This window comes from Dendrobates tinctorius, unplaced genomic scaffold (genome assembly GCF_039654945.1).
Source record: "Dendrobates tinctorius isolate UK_male_01 unplaced genomic scaffold, ASM3965494v1 ptg000040l, whole genome shotgun sequence".
In the NCBI taxonomy this organism is placed as follows: Eukaryota; Metazoa; Chordata; class Amphibia; order Anura; family Dendrobatidae; genus Dendrobates; species Dendrobates tinctorius.
Genome location: NW_027361708.1, coordinates 16433990 through 16458407, shown reverse-complemented (window position 1 = coordinate 16458407; position 24418 = coordinate 16433990). Strand labels below are relative to the sequence as shown.

Genomic DNA, 24418 nt, shown 5'->3' with positions numbered 1-24418 from the left:
CATCGGGACAGGACACTGGCGTAAATCAGTGCTATATAAATGATGACACCTTGGGGTGTCATCAGCTGAATTAATATACCTTAAGTAGTTACCATAAAATCAATAGGCAGATTACGGACAGTATTTTAATAACGCCCTGTATGCATTTTAAATACAATTAGTAATCAAAGCTAAGGTTTATGGCTTGTTAGAGGGGGATTTTCATATGGGGTGCTTCCCTTTTTGCTAATCCATTATTTATTCCTCCCAAGCTATTTCTTTAATCTTCTCTTGTTATAATGCATCTATTTTAGACACGTTGCATGCAAGACAGCCGCATCATTTACATGAATGTCTATTGAGGCCAAGTCTCGTACAAGTAATTAATGATTTTATGGTGCTCGCCGTGTCTGCAGTCTCCGCAGTAACTGTAGGGTATCTAGCCAACTACACGAGGGGTTGATGTGTGGCTGTTGTAACCTGACAGCGCAGTTTTATGCCTTAGACAAGTTGGACATTCTGTGTGGTGGCTTTGATTGGTACATTGCAGTTTTCCCGCTGTATTTGTTCAGTACACGGCGGCTGCTCACATATGGCAGCTGCTTACAACACAAGTGACCAGAGCTGTTATCGCTATATTCCAGGGGAAACGCACAAAATCTAAAGAAGTTGAAAATAAGTTTATGAAAAACATTTAAAAGTACATAAATGTTTGACGTGCTACCCCACTTTTTCTCAATTTTATAATAGAAATTAAAAATGAATAATGCTACTGCTGCCTCTACAAAAGTAAGAGCTTTGAAAATGAATGACCTGTACAGTAAAGGCTGTATTTTTCATCTATCATTCTTTCCAAAAAAAAGGAATTAAATAAAAGAGAAAAAACTTCACATCTCCATCAACTGAAATGTGCAAAAAATGTTTGGTGTCAGTGAATGGTGACTCTCACCTGCTATACCAGTGATGTATTACCGTAATAGTACTGACCTGAAGAGTGAGCTTGTCTCAAATGACCGGATGAACCCTATAACAGGAAGTGTATATCTTTCTGACCAGCAGGGGGGGATATTCTCCCACACTGTACTTTTTCCGCTGTGCTTTAACTATTATCTAAGCTTTTGTCTCTTTTGTCCTTTTCAGGAAGCCATTCTGTCATACAATATGTCGTACTCCAAAAAGTGGGATTTTACAGCACTGTTTGACTTTTTCACAAAGGTAATCTTCTCATTGTAAAGCTTCCAAATGTACTCAGATATATGCAAATAGAGGGCCCGTCACACACAGCGAGATCGCTGATTTTGTGATGCATCAGCGATCTCGCTGTGTGTGACACGCATCAGAGACCGTCCCCCCGCCGGTTATCACCCCCCGCCGGTTATCGCTGATCGTGCACAAATCTCCTGGGCTGTTTTTTGATCGTTCGTCTCCCGCTGGCCAGCATGCATCGCTGCATGTGACAGCGGAAGAGCAATGATCAGCGAGCTCCCGCGCTGTAAGCAAACGCTGGGAGCTGGTGTCCAAGGTAAATAAGGTAACTAAGCGCGCGTCGCTTAGTTACCCGCTGTGTACCTTGGATACCTGCGTGCTTGCGCTGGGAGCTGGTATCCAAGGTAAATATCGGGTAACTAAGTGACGTGCTCGGTCCTGACAAGGTCGTATCATTGTCGGGATCGCTGGTGCATCATTTTATGGTGCTGTCACACTAGAGTATTAGTGGGCAACGGTGTTGCCTATCACTGCACTGTGTGTTCTGGAGTAGACTGTTTCTAAGGTAACTAAAGTCAGATGTGTTGGAAAAAGACACGTGTTTTTTTTTTTGGGGGGGGACTTTCTGAAAGTATCAAAACAAAGTAGCTTTATTTAAAACATTAAAGCAGGACATGCCTCCTAACGTGAAGAAAACGTATCTAAAAAAACAGCAAAAACTCAAATGCAACGGAAAAAAAAATACAAGTAATTTAATTAGTGAGTTTCTGATGTTACCTATTTTCTGCACCTAATACTCATTGTGGGAACATGGCGTAACCAGTACTAGGGCGGTGAGTGACAAATAAGGTGACGCACAGTCACTTGTGTATTTATTAAAACAGATCTACAGTTTTGATATCCAGCAGGTGGGGCCGACACCCAGAACCCCAACAAACCATCCTCTATCTGCTGTGGCAGCAGTCGGATGTAAGATGTGTATGGACAGAATACACCAGCACCGTACATTTAGTAGCTGCTGTAGAGTAACTGCAGTTCACCTTTCACTCCATTTATAATACTATTAATTAATTTACTGTCTCGGCTTACCCACTGTCTGCTTGCCTTCTGTCTCTCAGGGCCTGGAAGGGACTTTAAAAGAACTTGTGTGCCCTCATTTATAGTAGCTATAACATAGGGTCCCCTTAAAGCACCTCATCTAGGCCACCTGTATAGGTTAAATAACAGATACAACATTTTTGTAATGTCCCTGCCCTCATAAACTATAAAGATGAGATGGCTAGTGCACTTTTATTATCTTTAGAACATTTGCAATTCCATGTGACAGGAGCTGCTCCTCACTGTTTACCCCTCCTGCTCTGTATTTTGATCGGACTTTTCTGAACGTGGCCCTACCAAATATGTGTATTTTTTTTATTGTTTTATTTGTATTGGGGCAAAGGCGGGGTGGGGGGGGGGGGGGGGAGAGTGATTTCAACTTTTTGTGTGTTTTTATTTTTTAACACTTACGTTATTTTTTTTTTTTTTTAGCGTTATTTAATAGACCCCTTAAGAGACTTGAAGATGTGCTACACATTGCAGGGCTTCAGCACTGCTATGTCTAGCAACAATCGCGATCTCCTATGAACGCCGGACACGAGCCAATATTCAAAGGAGAATCGTGATGACAGGTACTGGGGTGCTCAGCAATCCCAAGCTGCCATGACAACCCATCGGCGCTCTGTGCCGATGGGTGGGATCAATGACGCGCTTCCTGTCTGTTTACGTTAAATGCTATTGTCAGTGTTTAACAGCAGCATTTAACTGATTAACAGCCGTGGGTGGATCTCGGATCCACCTACTGCAGTTAGAGGCTCTTGATGGCTGATTTAATCAGCCATCAAGTTCCAGGAAAGATGCGAGCTCCATGTGAACCTGCTTCAAAGGCCGATAACATTTAGGTAATCGGTCGTGAAGGGGTAAAAAGCACATATTTAAACACAGGCCATCACATCTGTAGTGGATGTGCTGCGTGTTATGTGGGCTGTGATTTATACTGCTGATGGCTCAGATGAATATGCAAGCATCTCTTGTTGTGTACTGTTGAAGTAATGGTGATGAGATTTTCCTTCTGAAGGATGTCTTGCGTCGTGTTATTCTGCATTATGCTAATGTCTTTTGGCAATGTCAGAAATTTGTATCCCATGCACACACCATTTTAATGCAGTTTCTGCAGATCAATGGGAAGCAATCATTTTGAAAGCTTTGAAGTCAATAATGATTGCATTTTGTCCTTGCATATATTATGCTGCGCACTCTGCTGCATGCTGCAGAGACTTGTGTAATCACCATCAAGGTCTCAAGATAACCTTCAGCGCTGCTTGTTATAAACTTTTAGTTGTTTATGGACGCTGCTGCCTTGTTAAAGGGAAGGTGCCGTGTTTTTTCATAATTTAATGTAAAAAAGAAAATCCCCTAAGCTTGACTCAGTGGTGTGTGGTTTTTTTTTCTTACCTTTCTGGCTGCTGAACGACACTTTCCATGCTCATTTACGGCAGTCCCTGGGCATAAGAGACAAGAGTCTGCTCCCGACCCCTATCTGTCTCATTGCAGCAGCATCCGTTGTGAACTGGGCACGCCTCTGTGGGCAGCTCAATTCACAGCTGTAGGTGTGGCCAGGCACCATCTTATTAGAGCCCAGTGCTTTTCTTTTAGCTCCATTTACACACTATTGCAAGCCCTGGATGCTGTACTGTTCCAGCATAACAGGGCTTGGATGTTCACTCTGCACATACCAGCTGCAGGAGAGGATACAGGACGAGCTCCTGGAGACCAGCTGCTGCCCCTGCTCTTGCAAAACATAGGAGGAGTTGCTCCCTGCTCTTTCAAAACACTTGGCCATCTGCTGGACATCTAATCCTATCCTGTGTGATACTGACTGCTGAGCCGTGTATCTAATCCTCTCCTGTGTGATACTGCTGCTGTGCCATGTATCTAATCCAATCCTGTGTGATGCTGTCTGCTGAGCTGTGTATCTAATCCTCTCATGTGTGATACTGACTGCTGAGCCGTGTATCTATTCCTCTCCTGTGTGATACTGTCTGCTGAGCTGTCTCTCTAATCCTCTCCTGTGTGATACTGACTGCTGAGCCATGTGTCTAATCCTCTCCTGTGTGATACTGTCTGCTGAGCCGTGTATCTAATCCTATCCTGTGTGATACTGTCTGCTGAGCTGTGTCTCTAATCCTATCCTGTGTGATACTGACTGCTGAGTCATGTATCTAATCCTATCCTGTCTGATACTGACTGATGAGCCATGTAGCTATTCCTATCCTGTGTGATACTGACTGCTCAGCCGTGTATCTAATCCTATCCTGTGTGATACTGTGTGCTGAGCTGTGTATCTAATCCTATCCCGTGTGATACGGACTGATGAGCCGTGTATCTAATCCTATCCCGTGTGATACTGCTCTCCTGAAATACTCTGTGCTGCTGAAATACTCTGTGCTGCTGTCACCCTGCTGGTTTTATGTGTGATCTACATGGTGGTATTGTGTATGATCTAATGGCGATATTATGTGAGAACCCTATGGCAGTATTATCTGTTAAAAGGGGACCCATTATAGGGTGGTTCTGGCTGAGCACCTGCACATGGGTCAGGGGTGGGCTGGTGAGGCAGCTGAAGAGAGGGGTCTCATTTTTATCGTTACTGTATGGCTACATTTTCCCCCAGCCTGCTTCCCAGCGTCAGCCCGGACTGCGCCTGTCGCCTCGCTTTCATACATTGCCAGGACAGGATCTGAGGAGGGGAATGGGGTCTTTGCATGCAAAGTCTGGATCAGAACAGGTCATCAATCAGCAGAAATGTTTCCTGGATTTCTGTGGTGCTGTCACCCTGCTCCTCCCCCATATATCTCCCTCTGTGCCCCCCATAGACCAGCACACTGCTCTCCTGAAATACTCTGTGCTGCTGTCACTCTGCTCCCAGAATCCTTGCTGCCTGCCATCCTCGGTGACCGAAGACCCCATTCCTCTCCTCAGATCCTGTCCTGGTGATGTGTGAAAGCCAGGCGACAGGGGCCTGATATATGGTGGAAGGAGCAGGGTGACAGCAGCACAGAGTATTTCAGGAGAGCAGTGTGCTGGTCTATGGGGGGGCACCCTGTTCAGTGCCAGGGATTGTACATAGAGCGCTGTGTTTTATACGCATGGATGGACTGTCTTCTTGTCTGCTCCACAGAAAACCAGGAAACATTTCTGCTGATTGATGACCTATTCTGATCCAGACTTTGCATGCAAAGACAGTCACTAACTTTGTAGGCCCCATCAAAATGGCTGCTCACTGTGCTCCTACATGTCATACTCTCTTTTCCCTTAGCAAGACCCAGAAGGGGAGGAGAGGAGTGACATCACATCCATGTCAGCAGATTCTGCCCATAATTACTGCAGGGCAGTAATGTGAGCTAGTTGTACACTAGGTTTTTGTGCCAAATTTCAGTAGCTGCTCCCCCTAGTGTTAACAAGTGGAATTGCCAAACTTTTTAAAATTATTTTTCATATTTTACAAAATTAAAAACAAGTGATAATATTTTTTAAGAAAATGTAAACATTAATTGTTTACATTTTTTCTATTGGCGAAAAATTTTTTGGGGGATGGCACCTTCCCTTTAAGTCATAGTTCAGAGCTGGGCAAACATCAGCCTGCAAGGCCACAACCGGCCCTCTGAATGTACCAGTCCGGCTGGTTGATCGATACCGCTGAAGGGCTGAATAGGTGGTCCATGGGCCACACCATGCCCTCGCCCTCCGTCCACTGCTGCTCGCAGTCATAGCTTCAGCGCTTTCTTCCACCAATCAATGACAGAAACAGCAGATGTGATGATGCCATTACATTGCCTCTGCTGTGTGGAGAGTCTGTGTATCAGAGACCGCTGGGGGAACGGGAGCGCGGTGAGTATGTCTTTTGTGTATTTTTTAATTTAATTTGTAATGTTCTCAAATAAGGTGAATAAACTAAGACCAAAAAATCCAAAATATTCGGAAATTTTTAAAATGCTTTTATTATTGCTGCTTTTTAAAAAAAAAAAAAAAAAAAAAAAGGGGGAAAAAGAATCCAGAAAACAGTAGACGAAATGTAGTACCATTAGGAAATAGCGTTTTACATAATAGATACAAGGGCCATAATATGTGAAAAACAATCACACATAATCCTATTAATCATTAATATAAAGTGCAATAGCAGTCACAGGAAAATCTGAGATAAATGCATAATAAATGTAAACAGGATTATAAATACCAGTGGTAAAGGGCCCAAGAATCTCCAGCTCCAACGCACGTCATCCCAAATAATCATAATCGGATCCCAGATCTAACATAATTACCCTAATAAGAGTTGCAAAATCATACCAGGAAGAAAAAAATATAATTAGTTTATTAATAACACTTCAGATGATGTAGCGTGCGTTCCACAGTGGAACGCACACCGCCGCCAGAATAGCAGGGCCCGGAAACAGCATCACTCAGGAGCACAGATGGGATCAATATAACAGAAACCGGAAGTGACGTTTCACCTTCCATGCGCTCCCCGAAACCGGAAATAGTGTGTTACCAAGAATAGCGCTCCAACTCGGAACATATACCGATAAACACAATTGTAATGCCCGGGTATAATATGCGTAAACAACGCCAGTAAGTAAAGGTTGATGGACATAAAAATAAGACAAAGTAAGGAGTGATTAAATAGCGGCGAAACCGGGACCGGAAATTTTGTATCGCAACATATACATTTCAAAGTGGTGCACAGATAACAAAAAAAACAACTCTAAAATAAGAATTGTGTAAACAACCACTAATGCGCCCTACCCTAAAAATCAGACAGTGCTACGGCCAAAAAAAAACATTCCCTGGCAGATAAATTATATAGGTACTAGTGTACACTGGCAAAAAGGTGCATAGATAACCCATATAAGAGAAAACTCCACAGACTAGCATAGCAGCGGTATATAAACCGCTGACATGCCAATCGGAAGCAAGGGATCTGACAAAAACTCATTATTATCAATATAAATATATGGCAATACATCATTCAGTTTAACATACAAGGCAATATAATAAGAAATAGGAAATGGAATACATGTATGTGTATATATATATATAGATAGATAGATAGAGATATAGATAGATAGAAATAATTAATACATCTATGTAAACATATTGCACTAAAAACATAAAAAATGAAAAATAAATACACGTGCGCTCAAGTGAACAATAGTGAATAGAACTATATAAAATTTTTTATTAAAAATTAATACTATATCCTATCAATAAAGTGCATTTGGATAAAGTGCAAATGTTATGGATGGTATATTCTTTTTCAAAAAATTCAAGGGCCGGGTGCAAACTAAAAGCAAAGAAAAAGAATAAAGACACTGTGGAACGCACGCTACGTCATCTGAAGTGTTATTAATAAACTAATTATATTTTTTTTCTTCCTGGTATGATTTTGCAACTCTTATTAGGGTAATTATGTTAGATCTGGGATCCGATTATGATTATTTGGGATGACTGGATTAATTAATTAAATATATAGGAACCACAATTTCCACTGGTGTGGGTAACCTATAAAAACTTCCCCCATTCTTTGTTACTTCACTCCTTGAGAAAGCCACATCAGGCGAAACATGCGTTGGAGCTGGAGATTCTTGGGCCCTTTACCACTGGTATTTATAATCCTGTTAACATTTATTATGCACTTTATCTCAGATTTTCCTGTGACTGCTATTGCACTTTATATTAATGATTAATAGGATTATGTATGTTTGTTTTTCACATATTATGGCCCTTGTATCTTTTATGTAAAATGCTATTTCCTTATGGTACTATATTTTGTCTGTTTGCTGGATTCTTTTCCCTGTATTTTAAAAAAGAAGCAGTAATAAAGCATTTTAAAAACTTCGGAATATTTTGGATTTTTTTGGTCTTAGTTTATTCACCTTATTTGAGAAGGTTTACATGTTACACTGTGAATATCCTAATATGATGTAAAATATTGAGTGGGTTGATCCCACTAAGTTGTTGGTACATTAATGTGTATGGAATGTTTACATGTATGTAGGAGGCTATCTGGGGGCTCATACTTTATTTAGAAGGCTATAGTGTATAAGGGCTCCTACTATGTATATAGGGGCTTTGTGAGGGCTCGCTATATATAGCGAGGCTATCTGGGGGCTCATGCTGTGTATAGAGGGGTGTCTGCATACTTAATTTTAGCAGAATATTAAGTGATACAATTGATATTAATATAAAATATTTATAATTAAAATGTTAATCTTTCAGCCTATTGGTTCGGTCCTCCTTCAAGAGAGGGAGATGAGGGAATATGAGTGGGCCCCTAACTAGGTAACCCTGGTTACAACTATGGTGTCACACCCTAATTGTGGGTATAGGGGAACCTTAGCAGATGACTGCACTGTTGCTGTAAATAAATCTCTACACAAAGTCCAACACTGACCATAACATAGTAGATATCAGTCCCACAGATCGTATATGACAGTGGTGGTGAACATGCGTGCTAGAGGGGGCACACAGATCCCTCCTTGTGGGAACATGCACCATTGCTCTTCCGCATTAGTGGATCGGGCTCGGCTGGTGAGCAGCCCGGTGACGCCAGCCCCTACATCCTCGGACACACATCCAGCTGAGTGTTTGCAGCGCACAAACTTGCCGGGTTTGTGTGCCGCAATGCATGTTGCTGGGCAGTCAGAGGTCAGCAGCCAACATTGGCGTACACAAGACTGGGGGCATGGCAATGACTTAATGCTCCCCCGCCGATTGGGCGCTGAAGTCAGCGGCCAGCTTCAGAAGACGACGCAGCGGGGGAGAGGAAGGAAGGGGAGTAGCAATGTTTGTGTTATTTTTCTATACGCTGAACAGCGGTGCCGGCAGGATGGGGGGGGGGCATATACTAGGATGGAGGAGCATATATACTAGGATGGGGGCATATATACAGATTGGCAGCGTAGATACATGGATTAGGGGGTGCCTGTGCCAGGATGAGGGGGCATATACCAGGATAGAAAGCATATTTTTGGATATCTGCAGTCTGGTACCCCTGCACCTGCTGCGCCGCCTTCTCTCTGTAAGGAGTTGTTTTTTCTAAACTAAAACCTCAGTATTCAGGTTAAATCGCTGTGTTGGCACTTTGTGATAAATAAGTGGGTTTTGGGTTGCAGTTTGGGCACTCGGGTCTCTAACAGGTTCACCATCACTGGTATAGAATCATAGAATCGTAGAGTTGGAAGGGACCTCCTGGGCCATCTGGTCCAACCCCCTGCTCAAAGCAGGATTCGCTAAATCATCCCAGTTAGATGTCTGTCCAGCCTCTGTTTGAAGACTTCCATTGAAGGAGAACTCACCACTTCTCGTGGCAGCCTGTTCCACTCATTGATCACTCTAACTGTCAAAAAGTTTTTTCTAATATCTAATCTGTGTCTCCTCCCATTCAGCTTCATCCCATTGCTTCTAGTCTTTCCTTGTGCAAATGAGAATAAAGTTGATCCTTCTACAATGTGACAGCCCTTTAGATATTTGTAGACAGCTATTAAGTCTCCTCTCAGTCTTCTCTTTTGCAAACTAAACATTCCCAAATCCTGCAACCTTTCCTCATAAGACAGGGTTTGCAGACCGGTCACCATTCTGGTCGCTCTTTTCTGAACTTGCTCCAGTTTGTTGATGTCTTTTTTTAAAATGTGGTGCCCAAAATTGGACACAATATTCCAGATGAGGTCTGACCAAAGAGGAGTAGAGGGAAATAATTACTTCACGTGATCTAGACTGTATGCTTCTGTTAATACATCCTAGAATTGCATTTGCCTTTTTTGCTGCTGCATCACACTGTTAACTCATATTTCAGTCTGTGATCTATTAGTATACCCAAGTCTTTTTCACATGTGCTGTCACTTAGCCCTATTCCTCCCATTCTATATATGCTTTTTTCATTTTTATTGCCCAGATGTAGTACTTTGCATTTCTCCCTGTTAAAAACCATTATGTTAGTTGCTGCCCACTTCTCCAGTTTATTTAAATCTTTTTGAATCCTCTCTCTCTCTTCTCTAGTATTAGCTATCCCTCCTAGCTTTGTGTCATCAGCAAATTTAATCAGTTTACCCTCAATTCCTTCATCTAAATCGTTGATAAAGATGGTTGAACAATACAGGGCCCAGGACAGAGCCCTGTGGTACCCCACTTGAGACATTCTTCCAACTGGATGTGCAGCCATTTACGACCACTCTTTGGGTCCGATCACTAAGCCAGTTATGAATCCACCTAACAGTTGCCTTGTCCATTCCATACTTAGTCATTTTTTCAATAAGGATTGTATGAGAGACTTTGTCAAATGCTTTGCTGAAGTCAAGATATACTATATCTACAGCATTTCCTTGATCCACCCAATCAGTAATACCGTCATAGAAGGAAATTAAATTAGTCTGACATGACTTATTAGTTACAAACCCATGCTGACTCTGTTTAATCACTTCATTCTTATCCAGGTATTGACATACATGTTGTTTAATAATTTGTTCAAAGATCTTTCCTGGTATAGAAGTCAGACTCACCGGCCTATAGTTGCCTGGGTCCACCTTCTTCCCCTTTTTGAAGATAGGAACAACATTTGCTCTTCTCCAGTCTTCTGGCACATCTCCTGTTCTCCAAGAATTTTCAAAGATTATGGAGAGGGGTTCAAAAATTTCTTCTGCTATCTCCTTCAGTACTCTGGGGTGTAATTCATCTGGACCTGGAGACTTGAATTCATTTAGGTTAGCTAAGTGTTTCCTCACTATCTTTCTGTTTATAGATATCCTGGATTCTTCTATTCCCTTAATAGGACAGTGAATAACAGTTGATGTTACATTTCCTTTCTGAGAGAAAACAGATGCAAAATAGGAATTTAAAAGTTCAGCCTTCTCAACATCCTGTCTTACCATTTCATCATTTTCATCCTGTAAAAATCCTATAGCATCTTTGACTTTTCTTTTACTTTTGACATATCCCCAAAATCCTTTATTATTGCTTTTGACATCTCTTGCAAGCCTCAATTCATTTTCAGCTTTAGATAATCTGATTTGTGCCCTGCAGGTTCTGCAGACAGCATTATATTCTTCTTTAGATATGCCTCCCTCTTTCCATTTTATAAACATTTTTTTCTTCCTTTTTAGCATGTGCTTAAGTTCTGTGTTCATCCATCCTGGTTTCCTTAAATGCTTCCTATTCTTCCCTCTTTTCGGAATTGTTAACAACTGTGCTTTGAGAATTTCATTTTTCAAGATTTCCCATCCTTCCTGGACATTTTTGTCTTTAAGGATATCCAGCCATTGGATCCCTCCAATTCTCTTTCTGAATCCCTTAAAATCTGCCTTTCTGAAATCTAACCTTGACGTCTGAGTCTTCACAGGTCTTCCGCCTCTACTTATCCAAAATTCTAAAATAGCATGGTCGCTACCTCCTAGGGTCCCAGCCACTTTTACCTCCTCAACCATTTCCTCCCTGTTTATAAGGATTAGATCCAAGGTAGCAGTTCCCCTTGTTTTCTCCTTTACCTTTTGGAAGATAAAGTTGTCAGCAAGAGAGGATAAGAATTTCCTTGACCTGTTAGTTTTGCCTGAGAGAGATTCCCAACAAATGTCAGGATAGTTGAAATCTCCCATGACAACTATGTCATATTTTTTGGAGAACTTGGCCATTTGATGCATAAAGAGTTCATCCATATCTTCAGCTTGCACAGGCGGCCTGTAGTAAATGCCTACAATGGTGTCCTTTCCATTGTTCTGTCCTTGTATTCTTACCCAAACAGTTTCCACAGAACTCCCAGTCTCTGAAGCTTCAATCTCTGTGCAGATATACGTATTTCTAACATACAATGCGACACCCCCTCCTCGTTTATCAAGTCTGTTTCTTGCAAATAAGTTGTATCCTTCTAGTCTTGTATTCCAATCATGTGTATTGTCCCACCAAGTTTCAGTGATTCCAATGACATCATATTTCTTTTCCTGTGTTAGTAGTTCCAATTCTCCTTGTTTGTTGCCCATGCTTTGTGCATTAGTATAGAAACATTTTAGTTTGTGATTGGTTTCTCTTTCTCCAATATTTTTATTAATTAGATTCTTTCGTCTTTGTTCTTCCTTTCCACTTCTAATAGCAGAGTTCTCAATAGCATTTGTCAGGTGTATGGCTTTTTCTGGTCTTTTGCTTCCCTTCCCATGTTGTTCTAGTTTAAAGCTCTCCTTACAAGTGTAGCAAGGCGACTTCCATAGAAGATTACAGTACAGTTACAGATAGTGACTTACCGCTGAAGTTTGCCTTTTCCTTCTTGCTCAGTCCGACACATCTTCTCTAACCAGAACTCATCTGCAGAGATTTCAACAAATACACATTTGACTTGTCGCATTTTCAGCACCGTTCCCCTCTCTTCCCAATCTCCTCATCATGTTGTTAACCCACTACTGAGCCCTTGCTGCCATATGTGCCCCTATTACTGCATATGCTGATGTACAAATACCGTGCTCTTCTTGCCTTACATAATAATGCCACCACTGTGCCCATTACGTAGTAAAATGTCTCCTTTGTGCCCTCTAGATGGTAAAATTGCCTTGTGTGCACCTTTGACAGTCACAGTACTGATAAGCCCTGTAACAATAATGCTTCTTATGTGTTTACTTTTAATAATGTCCCCTGAGTCATCCCATGTACGTCTCCACATATACACAGTAAGATGGGCCTACAGGTTCCCTATGCACACTATAATGGTCCCACAGCCCCCCCTATGCACAGTATAAGGCTCCCTTCTTTACGGTATAATGCCTCTACAGCTTCTCTATACACAGTATAATGGTTCCACAGCTCCCTATGCATATTATAATGGTCCCACAACCCCCCTAGGCACATTATAATGCTCCCCAATTTACGGTATAATGCATCTACAGCTCCTCTATACACAGTATAATGGTCCCACAGCTCCCCTATAAACAGTGTTGTCACCGCAGCTTCCCCAAAACACTGCATAATGGTCCAGACACTGTACAATAGACTTAACGGAAGTCTCCACACTGTCAAATGATCCCCATAGTAGCCCGCACACTATAATATCCCTCACATTAGCTCTCACACTGTATAAGGGCACCTAAAGTAGTCCCAACAGTTTGACCTCTCCCTCCCCCCACAGTAGCTCCACATTGACTAAAGCCCCCCACACTGTATGATGACCCCCATAGTAGTCCTCAAACTGTATGATGGCCCCTGGCACTGGGTCCACGCTGTAGAAGGGCCCACATTCTTTGATGCCCCACACGGACCCATAATACATTTTAAATAAAATAAAAAAATATCCTATATTCTCCTAATCCGGGATCCTAATGAGTTCTCCGGCAAAGCGCAGGCAGATTAATGCGCCGTCATCGCACGCACAGAACATCAGAGTCCCGGCGGGGTGTGATGCTTGAGCACATCACCTGCAAGCTTAAAGACCTGCAGTAATATATATAGTATTGGATCACTTTGAAGATGCTCTATTAGCAGTCGAGCATTCTCGGCTAGCACCTTATCCGAGCACGCCCGCTCCTCACTATTTATGCACTCTGTTTTAATCTTTGAATGCAGAGGAACAGCCCCCCTACATACCCCTCTGTGGAGCCATGAGAGATTTTGGAGCACTACAACTGCTAAATACAATTCTTACCCTTGAGAAAAAACCTTTATTTGGCATATTTCTGTATTTAATTATTTTAATAAAACCGTATACGGACCTTCAATATTTACTTCTACACTATTAAGCATCCACTGGACCCTACAGCGATGCTGCCGCTGGGTCTTTATTGTGGCTCTGTGAGTGGTAGACATAGACTTGATTGATCTGAGAGTTGAGCACATGTCCTACTCAATTACCTGTAGTTGATGAATGGACCTGCGCTGCATTGCTGGCTGCTGCTTCTATGACAGATCGTCTGCATTAGGCAGAGACTCTAGCAGGTTTTGTAGTCACCAATAATATAAAGCTGCCACTGACAGCGCGTCTCCTAGTTCTTTATTCTGGGCCCAGAGACAAATGTCTTCTCTGATCCAGCTTGTCCCACAAATATATGTGAAGCCAGAGAAGGCTTGTGAGTTGTGATCTCTCACTAATGCCTCATTCCCCATACAAGACTTGCAGGCTTATGTCCGGTAGCTGTCCTGTAACTCTTCACTACATTGATCCTGGATATCATTCATTGCATGTTACATGTGTTTCTGGAGCCCTCCAGGACTTCGTGAAAAGACAGTTCAGTTCTGATTATCTGATATGCCTGATCTTTTTGTTGATTATTAAAGGGTAGTCTCAAAATCTTAAATGGATAAAACTGCAGAGTGTGTAAAAACAATCAGCTTTGCAATTTGCTTTTTATTAAAAATCGTCTCCGCTTTAAAAAAAAACTAAGGGATTTTTATATTGTACAGCTCATTGTCTAGGTTACTGGCTGCCCTTTAATCTTGTGTGCCCAGCTGCCTCTGCTGGGAATGTGGGAGACCGGGTTCAGACCAGCGGTGCAACCATGCCAGTGGTCCGAACTGTCAATCTTCAGGTGCGCCCCATGGCAAACAGGAAGCCGGGAGACTGAGGTAGTGCCCCCCCCCCCCCCCCCCCGAATAAGGGAACATTAGGACAATCCAGTAAGATGACTGGAACGAGCCGCAATACCTTGCACAGGCACATATACAGATGAGCTGCTTTTTCCTTACAAACGGAAAATGAAACCCTCATTTGTGCTGATCTGCGGAGGAAACTGGGGTCAAACCCTCAGTTATCAAAGACCTTTTTAGTTATCATTAGCATCAGCCTGCAAATCTGCAGCTGTGGCTTATTTGTGTTCTGGATTGTTGATGTAATCCCTGACTATTGTGCCAAGACGGCCTAATTTTAAATCTGAACTGATTTGCTGCAATCAACCCCTCCCATGGTCCAGCTATGCCTTGCCAAAGATTCCACTGATATTAGCTGCATTTGCACCTATGACCCTGTCTAATAAAACACCCCCCTGACCTCTCGCAGCATCCTCATTTCCCTGACAACTGTGTTGTATCGCAGATCAGCTATGCCAAGCCAAGCTCTGCTATGTATGAAGGGTTGAGCATACTCTGAAGATCCCCATCTACAACGAATGAAATGTAGAGTTTGGAGATAGTTTTAACTCTAGTGAACGTGACCCACTGTTTGACCAGTATTTATTACTATCATTAGTCACCTTATCCATATCCGGAAAAATTATCCATGTTGAGATACATTAAGAAAGGCAGAAGAGCATAGGGAAGAAATGGTCTGCAGCACTGAGGAGAAGCAGTGTTCTGCTGGCGATTTGCAGTCTTAACAGATTAAAATAAGTCTACCCCACTTATCTCTGTGAGTAGGATGCATAGAGGGGCAGATGGAGATGAAAAGATCCTCTGAGATTGCTCGGTGCTGGGTAATCTAGGCAATCAGCTGTATACTACTAGGGCTCACTGATAACATTGTATTCTCCGTCCGAATGCAATCCGACAAAACATCAGATTGCACTTTGACCACTGTTATTTAATGGCGCCATGTGCATGTCTGATTTTTTTTTTTTCTCTGACCAAGTTGGTCCGATGAAAAAATTGCAGCATGTCAGAGTTTTATCCAATGATTGGATCGCACTCTACAATGCACACACTGACGCAATGAAGATTGAGGAATTTTTTTCATCTTCTCCTCACCCTGTCGGTCTGTTTTGATAAGTAATGCTGCTCAATTTTCTTAAAGGGAAGGTGCCATCAAAAAAAATTTTTTTTATCAACAATTGAAAAAATGTAAAGAATTAATGTTTGCATTTTCTTAAATATTACAATTTGTTTTCAATTTTGTAAAATATGAAAAATAATTTTAAAAAGTTTGGCATTTCCACTTGTTAACACTAGGGGGAGTAGCTACTGAAATTTGACACAGAAACCTAGTGTACAACTAGCTACATTACTGCCCTGCAGTAATTATGGGTGGAGTCTGCTGACATGGGTGTGATGTCACTCCTCTCCTCCCCTTCTGGGTGTTTGCTAAGGGAGAAGAGAGGTTGACATTTAGGAACACAGTGAGCAGCCATTTTGATGGTGACTGCAAAGTTACTGATAAGTAGTAATAATAATAATAATAATCTTTATTTTTATATAGCGCTAACATATTCTGCAGCGCTTTACAGTTTGCACACATTTTCATCACTGTCCCCGATGGGGCTCACAATCTAAATTCCCTATCAGTATGTCTTTGGAGTGTGGGAGGAAACCGGAGTGCCCGGAGGAAACCCACGCAAACACGGGGAGAACATACAAACTCCTTGCAGATGTTGTCCTTGGTGGGATTCGAACCCAGGACCCCAGCGCTGCAAGGCTGCAGCACTAACCACTGAGCCACCGTGTAGACAGGTAGCAAGGATTTTGGGAGCAGGGTGACGGCAGCACGGAGTATTTCAGGAGAGCTGTGTGCTGGTCTATGGGGGGGACACAGAGGGAGGTATATGGTGGAAGGAGCAGGGTGCTTGTCTATGGGGGGGCACCCTGTTCAGTGCGTGGAGCAGGCAGGGATTGTACATAGAGCGCCGTCTTTTATACACTGCTCCACAGAAATCCAGGAAACATTTCTGCTGATTTGATGGCCTGTTCTGATCCAGACTTTGCAGGCAAAGACCCCATTCCCCTCCTCAGATCCTGTCTTCTCCATCCTGTCCTGGCGATGTGTGAAGGCGAGGCGACAGACATAGTCCGGGGTGACGTTGGGAAGCAGGATGGGGGGAAATGTAGCCATATAGTAACGATAAAAATGAGACCCATCTCTTCAGCTGCCTCACCAGCCCTCCCCTGACTGCACCTAACTGGAGGGCATGCTGCCCCCTCCATTACCCCAGACCCGTGTGCAGATGCTAAGCCAGAACCACCCTACAGTGGTTCCCCTTTCTGCAGATAATACCGCCACATAGTTCACACATTACTGCCATATACTTCACACATAATACCACCATATTCTTCACACACAATACCACCATATACTTCACACATATCGCTATATAGTTGACACATAATACCACCATATACTTCACTCATAATACCGCCATGTACTTCACACAAAATACCGCCATATAGTTCACACATAATATTTCCATATAGATCACACATAATTCCACCATATAGATCATACACAATACCACCATGTAGATCACACATAAAACCAGCAAGGTGACAGCAGCACAGAGTATTTCAGGAGAGCAGTATCACACGGGATAGGATTAGATATACGGCTCAGCAGACAGTATCACACAGGAGAGGATTAGACACATGGCTCAGCAGTCAGTATCACACAGGATAGGATTAGATACATGGCTCAGCAGACAGTATCACACAGGATAGGATTAGATACACGGCTCAGCAGTCAGTATCACACAAGATAGGATTAGATACACGGCTCAGCAGACAGTATCACACAGGATAGGATTAGATACACGGCTCAGCAGACAGTATCACACAGGATAGGATTAGATACACGGCTCAGCAGACTATCTCACAGGATAGGATTAGATACACGGCTCAGCAGACAGTATCACACAGAAGAGGATTAGATACACGGCTCAGCAGACAGTATCACAGGAGAGGATTAGATACACGGCTCAGCAGTCAGCATCACACAGGAGAGGATTAGATACACGGCTCAGCGGACAGTATCACAGGAGAGGATTAGATACACAGTTCAGCAGTCAGCATCACACAGGAGAGGATTAGATGCACGGCTCAGCAGTCAGTATCACACAGGAGAGGATTAGATACACCGCTCAGCAGTCAGTATCACACAGGAGAGGATTAGATACACGGCTCAGCAGACAGTATCACAGGAGAGGATTAGATACACGGCTCAGCAGACAGTATCACACAGGGGAGGATTAGATACACGGCTCAGCAGACAGTATCACACAGGAGAGGATTAGATACACGGCTCAGCAGTCAGCATCACACAGGAGTGGATTTGATACACGGCTCAGCAGACAGTATCACAGGAGAGGATTAGATACACGGCTCAGCAGTCAGCATCACACAGGATAGGATTAGATACACGGCTCAGCAGGCAGCATCACACAGGATAGGATTAGATACACAGCTCAGCAGACAGTATCACAGGAGAGGATTAGATACACGGCTCAGCAGTCAGCATCACACAGGAGAGGATTAGATGCACGGCTCAGCAGACAGTATCACACCAGACAGTATTACAGATATGCCCACACTGGTGAAACTTCATAAAAGGGAAGGTGTCAGATTACCAGAGATCACTAGGGCTGTGAGTGGGGAGGCAGAGACAGAGCAGGACGACAGTGGAGCTGGAAGCACAGTGCAGAAAGTGGAGCTCAGCAGATAGCACTGGGCTACAGTAAAATGGCGCCCAGCCACACCTACAGCAGTGAATGGTGCAGCCCACAGGGGCGTGCCCAGTTCACTGCTAATGAGGCTGCAATGTTAGAGAGGGTCGGAAACCGACCACAGTCTCCTATGTCCAGGGACGGCCATACTTGCAGACTGTATGAGTCCTCCACAGATCTGCAAATCAAGATGGCAGCGCCCAGTGGCTACATTAAAACATTATTACAAACAAACCATAAATCCTAGTTAGTACTACATTTGCTGAAACAACATGTTTTGTTACTTACTCTTTTTTTTTTTTTGTGCAAATTATGTAAAATTGCGGCACCTTCCATTTAAATGTATGTTCACACGTTGCGGATTCTGCTGCGGGTTTTTCCCGCGCAGATTTTCCTACTTCCGCAGGTAAAATGACCTGCGTTTTACCTGCGGATTTAGTGCAGATTTACTGCGGATTTTCTGCAGTTTTTGTGCGGATTTCACATGCGTTTTTACACCTGCGGATTCCTAAAATGGAAGCGGTGTAAAAACTCTGCGGAATCCGCACAAAGAATTGACATGCTGCGGATTCAAACCCGCAGCAAATCTGCGCGGAAAAATCCTCAGCATGTGCACAGCGTTTTTATTTTACATGGACTATAATGGTATTGTACACTGCAGGAGAATCTGCTGCAGATCCACAGGGCCAAATCCGCTGCAGATCCGCAGTAGAATCCGCAGCGTGTGCACAGACCCTCAAAAGTACACAGCCAGCTTCACCAGAGCAACAAAAATCCTGGGAAATTTAAATGGTATGTCTAATTTTTGCAAACTTTTTTTTTTTTTTTTTTTTTTTTTTTGAGTTGTAGGAACTTGAAACCAATAATAAAGCAATTGTAGACTTAAATGGGTTTTTTTTTCTTAGCCTTAGTCAGGGTCTATCATTCATTCCTCCAGTGTAATCTGATAAGAAAACTGCAAAAAATTAAGAAATACCCAATAAAACCTAAAATAAAGAACAAAAATATTACATCAATAAATAGGCATATTTGTGTAAAAAAACAAGTAATCTAATAAAGTACTCGCATTTGGTATCGCTGCTTCCATGACCCGATCTATAAAAAGTCACATTAGTTAACCGCTACTGTGAATACCGTAAAAGTGGAAAAAACTAAGCTTTTTCATCATACAGCCAAAAAAAGTAAAAAAACACTATCAAAGTCTAATGTAAATAAGAATGGTATAGCTGAAAACATAATCTTGTCCTGCAAAAATAAACTGTCATTGTGCTCGATCAGAGTACAGCAATGCAAAAACTATTTTTTCTATAAAATAGTTTACATTGTGTAGAAATGACAAAATATATTAAAAAAATAATTAATTATACATGTGATATCGCTGTAATCGTACCAACGTGAAGAACAAACTGTCGTCACTTTTACCACACTGTAAATGGTATAAAAAAAAAAACAAGTCCTGAATTGTTGGTTCTTGTTAATTCTACCAAAAATCATAATGGAAAACAATCAAAAAATATTATGTAACCCGAAAGTGGTAACAATATAAACTCATCCTGCAAAATACAAGTCCTGTCGGCAGAAATATAGAAAAATTACAGCTCTCAAAATATGACAATGCATAAAGTGTGTGTAAATGGCAGCCAAACCTAAAAAAAGCTATAAATCTGGTTCACTGTAATTGCACTAACCCGAAGAATAAAGTCGTCTAATCACTTATACTGCACAAGGAACGGCATAAAAAATAAAACCAATTCTTCACATGCTGTTTTTGTTCTGCCTCCCAAAGAGGGAGGCTTGACTCAGATTTATCCTGCCCTGAGTGCGTGCATCGGGGTTTCCGTGTAAATCTCTGAAATACGTGATTCAGACGTCACTCTCAACAGAAAATTTCCAATAATCAGGCAGATGGAGGCACTATGGACTCTGGCTGCCTATGATCCAGCTGTGCCCATCTTTTTAGTTGTGCATAAAAGCACCGTCAACCATAGTTTTGTTCACCTCTTAAAAGCCAGATACCACCGAACAGAAGTCAGAGTCCAAAGTGACTCATTAGTGAATGGATCCCTCGGTTTCATCGTAATCGCGTATTTTTTAGATTTACAGTGGGGAAAAATAAGTATTTAGTCAGCCACCAATTGTGCAAGTTCTCCCACTTAAAAGAGCTCCCACAGTTGATTTCATCACACCAAGCTGCTTGCCTATTGCAGATTCAGTCTTCCCAGCCCGCTGCAGGACTACAATTTGGTTTCTGGTAACCTTCCACAGCTCTTTGGTCTTCACCATAGTGGAGTTGGAAGTGTGACTGTTTGCGGTTGTGGACAGGTGTCTTTTATACCAGGGTTCCCCAACTCCAGTCCTCAAGGCCCACGAACAGATCATGTTTTCAGGATTTCCTTTGTATTGCACAGGTGAAGCAATTATCACCGGAGCAATACTAAGGAAATCCTGAAAACATGATCTGTTGGTGGGCCTTGAGGACTGGAGTTGGAGAACCCTGTTTTATACTGATAACAAGTCCAAACAGGTGCCATTACTACAGGTAATGAGTGGAGAACAGAGGAGTCTCTTAAAGAAGTTACAGGTCTGTGAGAGCCAGAAATCGTGCATGTTTTTAGGTGACCAAATACTTATTCTCTCTCACCCATGACAGCACCACGGAGAGAGGGGATCCGCCCTTCAGGGACAGGAACCTACAGACATGTAGGACATGTCAATTCTTTCTGCGGATTGAAAACCGCAGATAATACGTGCGGAAAATTCCGCACCGTCTGCACTGCGGTTTTTGATTCCCATAGGGAATCATGCTACTGTACACCGCAGCAAAAACTGCTGCGGGTCCGCAGCGGCCAAAACCGCTGCGGAACCGCAGCAAAATCCGCAGTGTGTGCACACAGCCTTAGGGAAAGAAGAAGGCTAAAAAGAACAGGGAATGTCCCACTTGCACTAAACCCCTACCGGTATCATGGGAGAAAAAACTATGCGAGTCCTGTACAAAAGAAATTTTGTCAGGAGACTCCGGACTTTGCATCTGACCTAAGGGCCGCAATTAAATCAGAGGTCCAGAGTGCCCTCGAATCCCTTAAACATAAGGATGAAACGAGGAAAAAAAAAAAAAGGGAAGAAACCTCCCAGTCAGATTCTTCCACATCAGGGGAAATCTCGTCTAAATCCTCAGAATCCGACGACTCAGACGAGGAAACAGGAGGGCGCCATTGTTTTCCCCTAGAAGAGGTAGACAAACTGGTGAAAGCTGTAAGGTCTACCATGGGGGTATTGGACCCGAGGCCGGATAAGACAGTCCAGGACATAATGTTCGGGGGGCTAGGCCAGAAAAAACGGAGAGTATTTCCACTAAACGAAATCGTCAAGGGTCTAATCAAAAAGGAATGGGATAAGCCAGATAGGAAAAATACTACGGTCCCTTCCCTTAAAAGGAAATATCCCTTTGAGGAGGCATCCACGTCTTGGGATAAAGCCCCGAAACTCGATGTAGCAGTTGCTAAAGCCTCAAAGAAATTCGCCCTTCCCTTTGAGGACATGGGCACCCTCAGGGACCCCCTAGATAAGGCGGATACCTTTCTAAAGGGGGCTTGGGAGTCTGCAGGCGGTAACCTCAGGCCAGCGATAGCGGCGACATGTACCTCAAGAGCCCTAATGGTATGGGTGGACCAACTTGAGAAACAGCTGAGGGAAGGGACACCTAGAGATAAAATTTTAGATTCTATCCCAGTAATAAGGGGAGCGGCTGCATTCCTAGCAGACTCATCGGCCGATTCAGTCAGACTATCGTCCAAAACAGCAGCACTTTCAAACGCGGCCCGAAGGACACTATGGCTTAAAAGTTGGCCAGGGGACCTACAGACCAAAATGAAATTATGCTCCATCCCCTGTGAAGGAAAATTCCTTTTTGGGGAAACGTTAGCTGACATCCTCCAGAAAGCAGGGGACAAGAAAAAAGGATTCCCAAATTTAGGGCCAGCGGCATTTAAAAGACCCTTTTGGAATAGGAGGTTTTTTCAGAGAAGACCACCAAGGGAACAAAAGTGGGATGATAAAAGAAGAGATGGAGGCTTCTTCTTTAATAACTCTCCCCGGGACAAAAAGCCCTCCAAGTGACAGTACGCCAAGGGTGGGGGGAAGGTTCTCCTTTTTCCTTCCAGCCTGGAGGAGCATTTCAACAAACCCATGGATAATAAACCTAATCCAGGAGGGCCTAAGGATAGACTTTTTCTCTCTCCCGCCTCAAAAATATGTAACAACGCCGCTGAGATCCAGCATGCGAGAACAGGAAGCGCTAGAAAGCGAGGTTCTAGGCCTAGTAAAAAAAGGAGTCCTCCAGGAGGTTCCCCTGCAGGATATGGGCAGAGGGTTCTACTCCCCCCTTTTTCTAGTGACCAAACCAGACTGCACCTTTCGTACAATTATAAATCTGAGAAAGCTAACAAATATGTCAAGAACCAGAGCTTCAAAATGGAGTCGATCAAATCTACCACCAAAGTCCTGTTCCCAAACTGCTACATGACGGTGTTGGACCTCAGCGACGCTTATTATCACCTCCCTATCCACAAAGACTCCAGGAAGTATCTGAGGTTAGCCGTCTCAATAAAAGGTAAGGTGAAAGAATTCCAGTACAGAGCCCTGCCGTTCGGAATATCGATAGCCCCGCGAGTATTCACCAAAATAGTAGCGGAAATGATGGCTCATATAAGGGAACAAGATATAATAATAATCCTGTATCTAGACGATTTCCTAATAGCGGGCAGCTCGGCTCAAAAATGCAGGGAAGAGAGAGACAGGGTGATGAACACTCTACAAGACCTGGGTTGGCTTCTAAATCTAAAAAAATCAAGATTGGAGCCCAGCAGGGTACAAGAATTCTTGGGCCTAACACTAGACTCAAACATTCAGGAGTGTCGCCTCCCAGACCACAAAAAGATCGCTCAAATTACAGCAAGAGCAATCCAAAATCACTCCATGACACTAAGGAAGGCCATGTCACTGTTGGGTTCACTATCTGCCTGCCTACCAGCAGTTCAATGGGCTCAGTTACACACGAGAAATCTCCAGTGGGACGTATTGGCCAACCAGGCAGTAATAGGGGGACACCTAGAGGGTCGCATTACCCTAAATTCAAGCACTATTCATTCCCTAGCTTGGTGGGGAAACCAGGAGAACCTGTCCAAAGGGATCCCCTGGGCACCAAAGATTAACACACATAGTGACAACAGATGCCAGTCCAACAGGATGGGGAGCGCACATGAACAACGAGGTGACTCAGTGTATGGGGAAATCAAGAACAAGAGCCTCCTCAAATCAAAAGGAGCTTCTAGCAGTAGGCTATGCCCTAACACACTTCCTACCACTACTCTAGAACCACCATGTCCGTATCCTTTCGGACAATCGGGTCACAGTAGCCTATATAAATCACCAGGGGGGAACCAGGTCCCGAGCCCTAATGGACACACCCGCCAAAATCCTCAAACTAGCGTAGGCAAACCTGTTATCTCTGACAGCCCTACACATCCGCGGTACAGAGAATCAAAGGGCAGACTTTCTGAGCCGCACCCAATTACGACAGGGGGAATGGGTACTAAAGCAGTCCATTTTTCGGCAGATTGTAAAAATGTGGGGGACCCCAGACGTAGATCTGTTCGCCGACTCCAAAAACAAAAAAGTAGACGCCTTCTGCTCCCTAGATCCCTTGGGGAATCCTAACTCTGGACGCATTTATGCTCCCATGGACACAGAATCTAACACATGCCTTTCCCCCAATCATGCTCATTCCAGCAGTCCTAAAGAAAGTCAGGGAGGACAGG

General features: G+C 43.2%; 1 protein-coding gene across 6 annotated transcripts in view; it reads left to right on the top strand.

Annotated features, from left to right (window-relative positions):
- Nucleotides 1-24418, top strand: part of PARG (poly(ADP-ribose) glycohydrolase) — a 216297-nt gene that overhangs the window by 86367 nt on the left and 105512 nt on the right. For all 6 annotated transcript variants that reach the window (XM_073574840.1, XM_073574842.1, XM_073574841.1 and 3 more), the window contains one exon: nucleotides 1120-1194. In XM_073574840.1, the coding sequence (XP_073430941.1) occupies nucleotides 1120-1194 (75 nt within the window). The remainder of the gene's footprint in view (nucleotides 1-1119; nucleotides 1195-24418) is intronic.